The 12,239-nt window shown below is 43.6% G+C and overlaps 2 protein-coding genes across 2 annotated transcripts in view; both read right to left on the bottom strand.

Annotated features, from left to right (window-relative positions):
- Window positions 1–1,266: 1,266 nt before the first annotated feature.
- On the bottom strand, window positions 1,267–9,098 carry cnga1b (cyclic nucleotide gated channel subunit alpha 1b). Its single transcript, XM_030431179.1, is given in 14 exon segments — window positions 1,267–2,274; window positions 2,358–2,533; window positions 3,170–3,401; window positions 3,489–3,641; window positions 4,378–4,503; window positions 4,619–4,791; window positions 4,872–5,008; window positions 5,109–5,283; window positions 5,514–5,620; window positions 6,153–6,257; window positions 6,354–6,611; window positions 6,704–6,772; window positions 7,789–7,909; window positions 8,565–9,098. Coding segments are annotated over 13 exon segments (2,022 nt in total). The 5' UTR covers window positions 7,887–7,909; window positions 8,565–9,098; the 3' UTR covers window positions 1,267–2,061.
- An 837-nt stretch (window positions 9,099–9,935) lies between these two features.
- Window positions 9,936–12,239, bottom strand: part of LOC115589954 (serrate RNA effector molecule homolog) — a 47,491-nt gene continuing 45,187 nt past the window's right edge. Inside the window, 9 exon segments of the mRNA XM_030431146.1 lie at window positions 9,936–10,276; window positions 10,362–10,474; window positions 10,476–10,495; window positions 10,729–10,830; window positions 10,922–11,072; window positions 11,157–11,237; window positions 11,363–11,475; window positions 11,718–11,871; window positions 11,981–12,154. Of these exon segments, the coding sequence (XP_030287006.1) occupies window positions 10,201–10,276; window positions 10,362–10,474; window positions 10,476–10,495; window positions 10,729–10,830; window positions 10,922–11,072; window positions 11,157–11,237; window positions 11,363–11,475; window positions 11,718–11,871; window positions 11,981–12,154 (984 nt within the window). The 3' untranslated portion in view covers window positions 9,936–10,200.

The following is a 12,239-nucleotide window of genomic DNA, read 5'->3' as shown; positions in this document are numbered from 1 at the left end:
GAGAACTACATATCCCACAATGCACACAGACACGCAGGCAGTGCGACGTGTCATCAGCAGCATCAGGACGTCTCATTCATAACCTGAGACAGAAACACTCACTGTGTCATTAATGTAACGGTAATTAATCTTTTATCATGTTCAAGTTCACCAGTTTATTTATGTTTATGTTTATATTTATAACAGCAGGGCACCTCCCACTGTCTACAGAGGCTGATGTTTGTTTATATCAGATCTGTTTATACATTAAAGAACATAATTGAAAAAGAAAAAATGTAGGCATGTAAAAAAAAAGTTTAGTTCCATCATTGTTCACAACTACTTTCACTTATTTTTCTTATTTATCATAATTGTGTTCAATAAACATGATGTTTTCTTTTAATATTATTTATATTCAAAACCAAGTTATTATCTTTTTATCTTTTTTGGGAGTGAAAACGGTACTTAAAAGGTAATTAAAATGAGTACCTTTTGTATTATTATTATTTCTTATCTTTATTAGTTTGTTTGAAAAAGAATTGCATTATTTATTAAAAGATAAAGAAATCGTACTAAAAATAATAAAACACATAAATGACTTAAGTTACTTCAAGTGATGGAACAACATCTACTGAAGTACAACTTTGACTTACTTCTGCTTTACTTGAGGATTTCCATTTCCTGCTACTTTATACTTCCACTGTTGATGTTTTTATTTAGTTTTATAAATAACTTGGTTTGAATGGAAATAATAAAAAAAATGACATGTATTTGATAGAATAATAATAATACAAATATACATTTTAGAGATGAATATCTTTACTCTCAAATCATTCATACTTCTGTTTGAAAAACAAAACGAAACAATAAAACGTTATAAAGAAAATAACTTAAAATTCAGTGAAAGCAGGCAAACACGTTTGAATGGAATAAAAACAACACTCAAGTGCTGTAACTTTACTTATAGATAAGCTGCAGATATTTTAACTCCACTAGATTTATTATATACCTTTAGTTACAAGTTACTTTGGAGGACTGGAAGTGCCAAAATCATAAAGAAAGAAAGAAATAAAGAAAGAAAGGCTCCAAAAATAATTTAAATGTGTCTCAATAAAGCCGGCTCATAGTATACATTACACTGAGTACTCTTCATACAGGAGACTTCCACTTTTACCAAAGTAATATTTTAACCATACCTTTACTTTTACTGGAGCTTGAGCACTTTGTACCTCAGTGACAGAGAACATGAGGGTACAGCTGTGTGAAAGTTAAAGAGACAGTCGTGTGTTTTCTTATAAAATATCTTTATTTCAGCGCAGTGCTTCAAGAATTCATTCAGGTCAGGATCTATTTTTTTGTCAAGCAGTTTTAACGACTATTTACAGAAAGCAGGGATGTGATTGGCTGACAGAATCATAGAGCAGAGACAAAGACCTTCCTGACAGACAAACAGACACACTACAGACGTGCACACAGAGAGTTTCCTGCCGACCTTTGACCTCTCCTGATCTACAGCAGCTGATCTAAGGACTGAAGCTCGCTCTAGTCCAGCTCAGCGAGTCTGTCTGACTCGAGTCAGTGTCAGATTTATATCTTTAACTCACTCGGATACGTCTTCACGTCACGTGTTCTCAGTCGTTATCGCTCAGACAGAAACATGCTGAACTGTTGCTGTGACGTAGAGGAACAGACATGATGCTTATTATTAAATATATAATACATTATAATTACAAAGTTTACACATGAAATATTTACTAGAACATTCTCTCTGCTTCTGGATCGGCCTGAAGCTCCTCTCGTCTCTGCTGGTCCTTCACTTTCTCTTCAGGTTGTAATATTTGAATGACTTTGGAGGAAAATCTTGCTCATTAAGCATGAAGATCATCGACTCATCAGAGAATGAAACAACAACATTCAGTGTTTGTTTTCTTCTTCTACACGTCTGGACGTAAAAATCAATCTGACTTTTTAAACGTATCTAAATTGTAAACCAGATTTTTTGCTCTACAGTCAAACACCGTCCTCTCCCTCCAGCTGCTCTGAGCTTTACTTCCTCTCTTCTTCTTCGTTGGTTGTGTGGGTCTAAGATGTCGGAGCGGCGTCGCCCGGCTGGTCGGCCCGCGGCGGCGGCACCAGCTTCCTCTCCAGCCTGTTGACTCTGTGTTTCAGTTTGCTGTGCGTGGCTTCGTGTTCGGCCAGCAGCCGAGCGTAACGCGTCTGCAGGACGTCCAGCGTGCTCGTCATGCGGTCCACCTTCTCCTCGATCTCTTTGGGGTCGGGGCCCTGCGCTGCCACCTAGAGGACGACACCAGCTGTTACTTTAAGCTTCTCGGAGCATCTTTGCGGTCTGTTTTTGTCATGTGATCGTGTGACTGTACCTCCAGGTCCAGAAGCCCGTCCTTCATCAGAATCTGACGTCCCTTCTCCTCCAGCAGAGCTTTAGCATCGGGATATTCTGTCAGCGCCTCCATCAGGTCGTCTTTGGAAAGACAGAAGAGGTCGGAGTAGCCGATGCTCCTGATGTTGGCCGTCCTCCTGTTTCCTGCCTTACTGCCTGTCGAGGAACAAAACGGGCCGTAAGGGAACCAGAACAACCTCAGGTTCTGATTTACATTTAATCTCACACAATATCTTAATCACTTTGTGCTGAAAGTAAAAGACAAGTAAGGAACATTTTACTTCCAGGAAGAATCTGTTGATCGAGTCTCAACTGAACTTCAGCTTGTAACAAAAAAAACTCACAGACTCTGGTTTTTAATTATTGTCCAGATTCAAAGTCACCAAAGAACACATCATGTCAAATGACCGGATTTATGTAAACGATGCAAAAACATAGAGACTTTGAATAAAAATAAACAAACCTGCAACATATATAACTTGAATCAACATACACAACATGATCTGCTGTCGAAATGCAGCAACTTACTGTCCTCTTTTAGTTTTTGGATGCACGATCGCCGTCAGATTGAACTTTGTGACAAAACACAGCATTTTCTGTAATTGCTTCAAAATAAAAGCAGTGCGTATTTCACCAGTCGACCTGCCACTAAACCTGAAAACTACTTAGTTAAGAGAGGTTGATTGAGGAGTGAGACGCCTTCAGTCCAGATTTTGTGACTATCTTCAAACAACCCCGAATAATAACTAAAGAACGGCTGTGTGAATAACACAGGAACCAGCATCTGGTTACCTTTAATAGCCAGGATGCTGATCTCGCCAAAGTAGCTTCCATCACTAAGGACAACAAACTGTTTGATGCCGTCGTCGGCCACCACAGCTAGTTTCCCCTCCTTGATGATGTACATCTCCCGCCCGATGTCGCCCTTCTTACAGATGTAGTCTCCTGGACTGTAGACCTGCGGCTGCAGCTTCAGCACCAGCTCCACCAACAGTCCGGCCTCACAGTCCGCAAAGATACGAACCTGCACGACACCACAGAAGAAGAAACCTGCTGTCTCCTTGTTCGCTTCAACGATTCTATTTGTTTTATCTGTTCAAGGTGTTCTGACCTTTTTGAGCGTGTCCAGGTGGACGTTGATGGCGATCTCCGCTCTCAGCTTGTCAGGCAGGTACTTCAACACCTCCCGCTCGTCCACTGCTTTCTTATTGGTCCACAGGAAGTCAAACCACTTGATGACTCGCTTCTCCAGGTCCTTTGTTACCTGGAGGGGGCAGGAAGGTGGAGGAGGGGTTAAAGGTCAGTTTTACCCTGGAAAGCTGCAGTTTAATGTTGGAATGGACCACAGCTGTTGATTAGCATTCATATGTCAGTGCTCTGTCAGCATGTTGCAGGTGTATTAATGTTAGATTCTTAGTCAAACAAGGGAAAAAATAACAGAAACTCCTGAGAACAGCTGAGGCCAGTTTGACAACAGGAGTCCAGTACCAAGGTGGTTAACAGAGTTCAGCAGTTGTTAGACAGTTAGCTTGCTACTTAGCCATGCAGATTACATTAGTGGTCCTATTAGCTGACTAACAACAATCCTGTATCCATCCCTTTATCCAGATCTGGACCAAAAGTGAATGGGTTCTGTTCTGGACTGAGACCCTCCATCCGATCCTGCTGACAAACCAACAAACTTACAAATTACCCAACCAACCAAGAAAACAACCAACCAGCCAACAAACTTACAAATTATCCAACCAACCAAGAAAAAAACACCCAACCAACCCACCAACCAATAAAACAACCATCCAACCAAGAAACTTACAAATTACCCAACCAACCCACCAAACAACCCAACCAACCAAGAAAAAAACACCCAACCAACAAACCACAGAATCAACCAACAAAGTGATATGAAGTGTTAGCCCTCCCTTGGATAAAAGCTTCTGCAATGATGAATGCAAGCATAACCCCTGTCCTCACTAAATGGACAGAGACAGTAAGTAACAAACCTTTCGGAAGCTCATGTACTGTTTGATGGCGTCGATGCGAGCCTGGAAGTCGGCTCTGGCAGCGTTCATGTTGGTGATCATCGAGCCGACGTTACCGACGATGGTGGCAAAGATCAACACGCCCACCTGGAGGAGGACAGAACATGAACGGGTCACGCAGAATATTAAGTTCATCCTTAAATTCAGTGTGAATGTTCAGATAGTTCACAGCAGGATGTTCAATTCTTTAAGCCACACCCACCAGGAAGTCAGTGACAACAAAGAGGTACTCAGAGTTCTCCACGGGGGGCGGCGTTTCTCCGATGGTGGTGAGCGTCAGCGTGGACCAGTACATACTGTAGGCGTACTTCCTCACCAGACGACCAAACTCTGGATCTATCGGGTCCGGATACACGAACCTGTCAGCACCGAAACCTGCAGGGATGAGACAGAACAACCTGTCAGAGGATTTTTTACAGGAACCACAGACAAAACAACCGGGGATTCAAACCCACCAATGGCCTTGGAGAAGGAGTAGTAGAGGCAGGCGTTCCAGTGGATGATGATGACGATGTACATGACGAGGTTGGAGATACGGAGGGCGTTGGGGTAGTTGGTCCTGGTCTCCGTCCTCTGGAAGAACTCCAGCATCCTGAAACACACAGAATTTTGTTTATGTGACTGTCGCAGGCTTTTCCTGAAAGTATAAGAAATGAGCTGAGAATCCTGATGACGCAGATGATTTATTCTACCTGTTGAACCTGAAGAGCTTGTTGAGGCGGATCTCAGGGTACTTAAGGCCAACGACGAAGTACAGAAGGTCAGTGGGGATCATGGAGATCAGGTCCAGTTTGTACTGGAAGCTGTTTTTGTAGCGGTCACGCAGCTTCTGCTGGTCATTCACGAGTAGACCCTGCTCCAGGTAACCTGAAACCACACGGGCACGTTACTACGTCAGTCTGACGGTTGTTTGCAAATAAAATGTTGGATTCATGTTAAGCTGTTTTTTTGTAGAGATCTACTTTCAAACTTTTAAATATTATCGATCAATAATTTGTTGCAGTAACTCTAAGTGGCCACCAGGGGAAGCAGACCAGGTATTAAACAGTCTGTTAGTGTGTGTGTGTGTGTGTGTGTGTGTGTGTGTGTGTTCTGACCAGTCCTCGTTCTGAAGATCATGTCAGCAATGTAGACGAGGTCACAGGTTAAATCGATGGCGAACCAGTAGTACAGGTAGTCGGACTGTAGCTCCTCGAAACACGCCCTGAAATTAATGTCAACACAAACACACAATTCATCAAGCAGCATGTGTCACTGAAGCAGAACCATGATAATAAAACTGGGGCCCAGATCGAGCATTGTTGGGGTCCAAAACACTCTGAGAGTCCACACTGACATCGTGAGGCACATGTGTAGATTAATGAGAGTTTGGGGCCAACATTCTGGTTCCCAACATCATTTTTGGGACCCCAACCCGATAGCTTACCCACAGTTAGACTTTTGGGATCCAGAACCTGCTAGCATAAACCAGAAATCTTACTGATGTTTTGAAGACACACTGGTACTCGCCAACAGACATAGTACGGACACAAAACCTGACAGTTTACTGATGTTGTGGGACACAATGCTAGTTTATGGACATTGTGGGGACACACTTCTAGTTTATGGACATTGTGGGGACACACATGTAGCTAAACAGACATTCAGGGACCTGAAGACATTGTTGGGACACAAACCTAGTATTGTTTGAATGCAACCTGACAGCTTCTTCACATTGTGGGGACCAGAACTGTTACCTGGCTATGATGAAGGTCCAGTTGTACATGACAGGGATGGTGATGATGGCCAGCCAGTAGTAGTAGGTGTTACCTGCCGGATCAATCACTTTGATCTCCTTTGGACTAAACACACACATGATAACAAATCAAAATCATTTTCCACATGAAGCCAAATGATTTAGAAAACATCAGACTGAGTCCCAATAATCCAAAACGTACGCTTGTTCTTTGGCTTTCTCTTTCTCTTTCTCCTTTTCCTTCTCTTTCTCCTTCTCCTCCTTCTCCTTCTGTTTTTTCTCCTTCCTCTCCTTCTTCTCCTGCTTCTCCTTCCTGGGAGAGAAGACGACAGACTGATGAATCAAAACTGAATTCAGCCGAACTGTTTGATTTAAAGATCAGGATTTCTCTCACTCCTTCTTTTCTTTTCTCTCCTTCTTCTCCTTCTTTTCTTTCTTCTTCTTCTTCTTCTTTTCTTCTCTGGAAGACAACAGGAAACGCATCATACAAACAACCAGCAGTGTGTCGGTGTTGCACCTGAGCATGTGTGTGTGTGTGTGTGTTTGTCGTACTCTTCGTCATCGTTGTTGTTGCTGTTGTTAACGTTGAACAGAACTCCAGGTCGACCTCTCTGATCCGCGCTGAAACAAACAACACAATCAGACGACACGTTTACTGTTCACTACATTTAAACCACCAGTTCACCTCAAGGACACTGAAACTATCTCAATGACCCCACAAATGTCTTCAACGACACCTGGAACCTCTTCAAAGACCTCGACAGTCCACAGTCCGGCCTCATGAACCCCTTTAACTTCTTCAAGGATAAATCTAATATTCTCAAGGAACCGTGGATCATTGAAAGGGTCCCTAGAATCCACAAACCATTTGTTGGAACCATTAGATCTCAGATTCTTTACTGACCCCTTGAACCTTTTCTAGGACCAATATTATAGGACCTCAAGAATCTACAGAATTGCCTCAAGAACTCTTTAAACTTCCACATTGACCAGTAAAACTATACAAAGCCAACAAAACATTTGAAAGATGTATCAAACTGCCTCAGAGATCCCTGGATCTTTGAGGACCTCTAGAACTTATTCTTACATAACCCTGCCCCATGAACTTCCTCAAGGACCTGTATAACCTGATAAAGCAGCTCTGGAATCTCTTTAAAGGCGCATCAAATTCCTGCTGGGACCCCTGGATCCATCAATATCCACAAAACCTCCTCAATGACCCACATAACTTATTCAAGAAGAAGGAAAATTCATAGAACTGCCCCAAAACTTCATAAACATCCTTGTTGACCCGTCGTGGTCCTCCCTTGAACCTCTCCAAAGATGCATTGAACTTCTCAAGGACCACTGGATCCTTTAACATCCATGGACCAATTAAACATGCTGATGGACACATAAAAGACCTTCAAGGGGCCTTAAGACCTTCTTGAACCTCTTCAAGGATGCATCAAACTACCGTTAGCAGATCTGGATCCTTTAAAATCAACAGTATGTCCCCATGGACACCTAGAGCCTTTAAAGGACCCCATGACTTTTTCAAGGACCCTTACTGCTTCACGTACCATGTGAGCCTCTTCAGGGACCTGTTAGACCTCATAAAGAATCTCAAAACCTCTTCAGGTACCCATATAACTCACCTGTCTTCATCTGACTCCTCCTCCATGTCTTGTAGAACGATGGTCGGCGGAGCTAACCTGGAGACGGGGGAGGGGACTGAAGGAGCTACTTTGGCCATGGAGGTTCTGTATTTCTGACTTCCTGTTCAGAGAGATGACAGGAAATGAAGGGAAAGAGAAAAACAACATGTTACTGAGCTGGATCAGATCCGATGTTGTGGTTTGTGGACGGGTCCGAGTCTTGTCAGCATAAGATCTCAGGGCTCCTGGAGACTCGGGTTACACCAGTAACGTTACATTTACCACATAGTAAAGGTAACGTTAGCATGAGAGGATAACGTTAGCTTTAAAAAGATTGGTTAACACTTTGTAAAGCTATGTTTGCATATAAAAGTAGCATTAGCACTTAAAACATGCGGTTAGCATTTTCTAAAATAACATTAGCATTAGATAAGTATAGTTAGCATTTTTAAAAGTAACGTTAGCTTAAAAAAGTAACATTAGCATTCAAAAAGGGTTAGCATTTAAACACTGCTAGCAAAAAACACACAAGCAATTTAACACTGGAGCTAAAGTTTGACAAGAAACAGAATCTGCTGCTCAGCTGTAATCGAAGCCAGCCAACAGTAAATAAAGAAGTTATAATGATTATAACTTCAAACATCTACAGGGAACAGATTACTGCAACACAAGTACTTTTACTTTGAGTACATTCTGCTGATATCGACTTACATCTTTATTTGATTTATTTAAATTGTACGTTGTATAATAATTCCCTCCGTTATCTCCTTACTCACCTGTCAGATGATAAGCTGTCGCCCTTGGTTACGTGGCCTAGATTCACCGACAGCCCTTTAAACTCATCGCCATGGAAACAGGACTATCCCCTCCCTACACACACACATACACACACACACACCTGTGAAGTTTGAAGCGATGACAGAAAAGAGGATAGAAGAGGAGAAACAGAAGGATGGAGAGGTGAGGAGTGTTCGTAGGGTCCAGCAGACGAGAATCAGCCTCAGTCACCCTGACCAGGATAAAGAGATTATAGGAGGGATGATACGTCTGTCGCACACACACACACACACACCTGAGTGTACAGAGCCGCACTCAGGTAGAGACGTGTTCACCTGCAGACCTTCGTCCTGCTCAGGTAAAGTCAGAGGGGAGGAAGAAATTTATTCTGGTGGAAGGTTTCAAGTTTTAATGAAGTGATGAAGACTCTGCTCAGGTGGACGAGGGAGGAGAGGAAGGTGTGAGAGGAGGAGAGAGGGAACAGAGGGAAGGAAGGAAGGAAGGAGAGAGGAGGCAGTGAAAAGTGAGCAGAGGCAGATTAAACGCTCTGATCCTCCTGAGTCAGCAGAGTAACCTGCAGGGTAACAGGCAGCTTTGATAGGCTTACTAGGAATTACACTGTGTGTGTGTGTATATATGTGTGTGTGTGTGTAGGTGTGTGTATATGTGTATATGTGTGTATGTGTGTGTGTGTAGGTGTGTGTGTGTGTGTGAGCACCATGATTGAGACAGATGCTCGACTATAAATCAATAAAATCACTTCACATTACTGAAGTAATTCATGTTATTAAACAGTTGAAGATATTTTCACTCTCGGCTAAGAAACAAAAAAATCTTTGACAACAACCGTCTTTGAAAAATTATCTCCAAACTAATTATTCATTTATTAATAAGCTGTTTATCGTCATCTTTATTTATTTCACACCTTTGATTTAAACTCACTTTAGCAGCTGTTTAACTCAGAAATCAGTCACTAGTTAATTCCTAAGAAGTCAGCGACAAACATCTTTATTACTGTTGTAACTGTTCTTCTGTTTCCTTACAGTTTCATTTCTGGGTTGTTTCAGATGATGTTCATCTTTATACGGTGAGAAAATTCTTCAGATCAATAAACTCTCGATCAGCTGGACAGCATTAACAAAAATAGGGTTAGCATTATAAAACGTAACGTGACCATCAGAAAGTCATAAAAAGAATGTAAAGTCACATCAGAATCAAAACAAATCGATTCAGTCATTTTTCTTTTGAGTTTGTTAAATCCGTTAAAATCTGAGTGAGGTTTGGTTGGAGACTCGACCACTGACTTGTGCACAATAATTAAAATGATGCAGAATCAGATTCTCACGTCGACATGAAATGAACAGACATGGTAACCATAGTAACACAGGAGCCGTCATCAGTCTTCCTGTATCTTTATTGGAAAGTGGAATCAGATCAACTTCACTAATTACATCAACGTTGGTCCTGCTGACTGACACACACACACACGCACACACACACACACACACACACACACACACACCTAACTAAAAAAAAAAAAAAAGACAAACAGCCGGTGAAAGGAATCATGGGAAACGTAGGAATAAAAAAGGTTTTTAAAAAAAAACATCCTGCTGCTTCACGTCGTCGTTGTGTTTAAAAGAAGTCGAGGTCGTCGGGAGCGTCCAGGTCTCTGTACTCGATGATCGACCGCGGGTCCCCTCGCACGCCCCTGCACACAGAGAGAGAGGGTTAACACAACATCAATACATAATCAATAATCACTGTGTGATGTCATCAGTCCGTCTGATCTCTACCTGCTGTTCCGCTGCTTCCCAGGAAACCCTGCTCCTCCTCCTGCTCCTCCTCCGCCTCCTAAATGACCTCTGAAGTTGTCATAGTTACCGCGACCCGCCCCAAACTGGTTGTGAGGGATAGGCAGGTCCTCCGCCTGCAACACACACACACACACACACACACACACACACACACACACACACACAGAATTTAAACTTTCATGTTCAGAACTTCCTGTTCATATAACAGCTGATGAAATGTAAATTTAATGTACTTAAATACAATTTAAAGGCTCTGCTGCTCGTGTCTGAGTATTTCTATCTGATGTGAGAGTGTGTGTGTGTGTGTGTGTGTGTGTGTGTGTGTGTGTGTGTGTGTGAGCTGTACCAGGGAAGCCGGGCATCGGAGGTCTGACTCCAGGTGGATATCCCAGAAGGCTTTGCTGCTGTGGCGACTGACCAGGGAACCCAGGTATACCAGGAGGAGTGGCTAGAAGAGAGAGAGAGATCAGTACTTAATCTGTTCATCAGTCTGTGGGCTCCTACATTTCCCAGAATGCCTGTGTGTGTGTGTCAGTCACCTTGTGCTGGTGGTGGGAGGGGCTTGTTCTCAGGTAGAGCTGGTCTCTTGGCGTCCAGCAGGAAGTTGTTGAAGAACTGGACTTCCTGTCTGACGGCGGACACTTTGTCTCCATGTTTGTTCAGGATGTGTTTACGCACAAACTCTGGAGCCTGAACAACGACAACAACAACAACGTGTCACCACGGTAACCACAGAGCTGACCCAAACACGCACAAACAGGAAGCTCTGCTCACCTTGAACTTCTTCCCGCTCAGAGGACAGAGCCACTTGTCTTTACTGAGCTCCTGAGTGTTGGCTGCCAGGAACTTCTCCACCTGGACACACACACACACACACACACACCTGTGTCATCATCACTTGTAGAGACAGTACATAGACACAGACAGAATGAGAGAGAGAGAGACAGACAGACAGACAGACAGACAGACGGGTGTCTCACCTCCTGTTCCGGCTCCTTCTTTCCCAGCTTGGTGGCGTCTTCATCACTCAGAGTCTCTGACAGTGAGAGCAGAGGAGCCAGACGCTCCTCACACATCTTCTGATGCTCACTCACTGTCCAATCAGAACACAGAGCTGGATCAGACCCACGGGCTCACACACACACACACTGACACCATCATCACATTTCAAACAGGATGTGTGTGTGTGAACGTACAGAAGACTCTTCTGAAGAACAGCTGTAGTTTGAGCTCAATGCTAACAAGAACAATGCTAGTGTTTGTGTGTGTGTATGTGTGTGTGTCTGTGTGTGCGTGTGTATGCCTGTGTGTGTCTGTGTGTGCGTGTGTGTGTACCCTCGGCTGCAGTGATCTTGGCCACAGGTAGGGGTCCTCGTACGTGGATGAGTCCGCAGCGATGAGGCATCTCGTCCTCTGCAGGATACTCACAGAAGTTATAATAATCTACAGAGTGCACCAGACGCAGGTAGAGCAGCAGCCGGTCCAGCACCTGCACACACACACACACACACACAGCAAAGAAAAGACAATTAATGTAGGAACTGAGACCATCGGAGGTAAAACCTGAGACTGACACAGACGGACGAGGCTCCTCCCACCTTCAGCAGTTTGTCGTCGGTCTCCACGGTAACCTCAGAGGAGGAGGCGGGGTCTTTGGCGTCCCCTGCGTCGTCACCGTTGCCCCCCGAGGCTCCGGTAAGCTCCTCCTCCTCAGCGCTCACCTCCTCTATCAGGTAGTCTGTGATGTTCTTCAGGACGGGGTTGGTCTCCATCTGCAGCACACACACACACACACACACACACACACGTATAAATCTCTTCACCTCCCTCCAGGTGACACACACAGGTGATGAGCAG

Source organism: Sparus aurata, chromosome 10 (genome assembly GCF_900880675.1).
Source record: "Sparus aurata chromosome 10, fSpaAur1.1, whole genome shotgun sequence".
NCBI lineage: Eukaryota > Metazoa > Chordata > Actinopteri > Spariformes > Sparidae > Sparus > Sparus aurata.
Note: the sequence above shows the minus strand (reverse complement) of the source record. Positions and strands in the feature narration are given on the sequence as shown.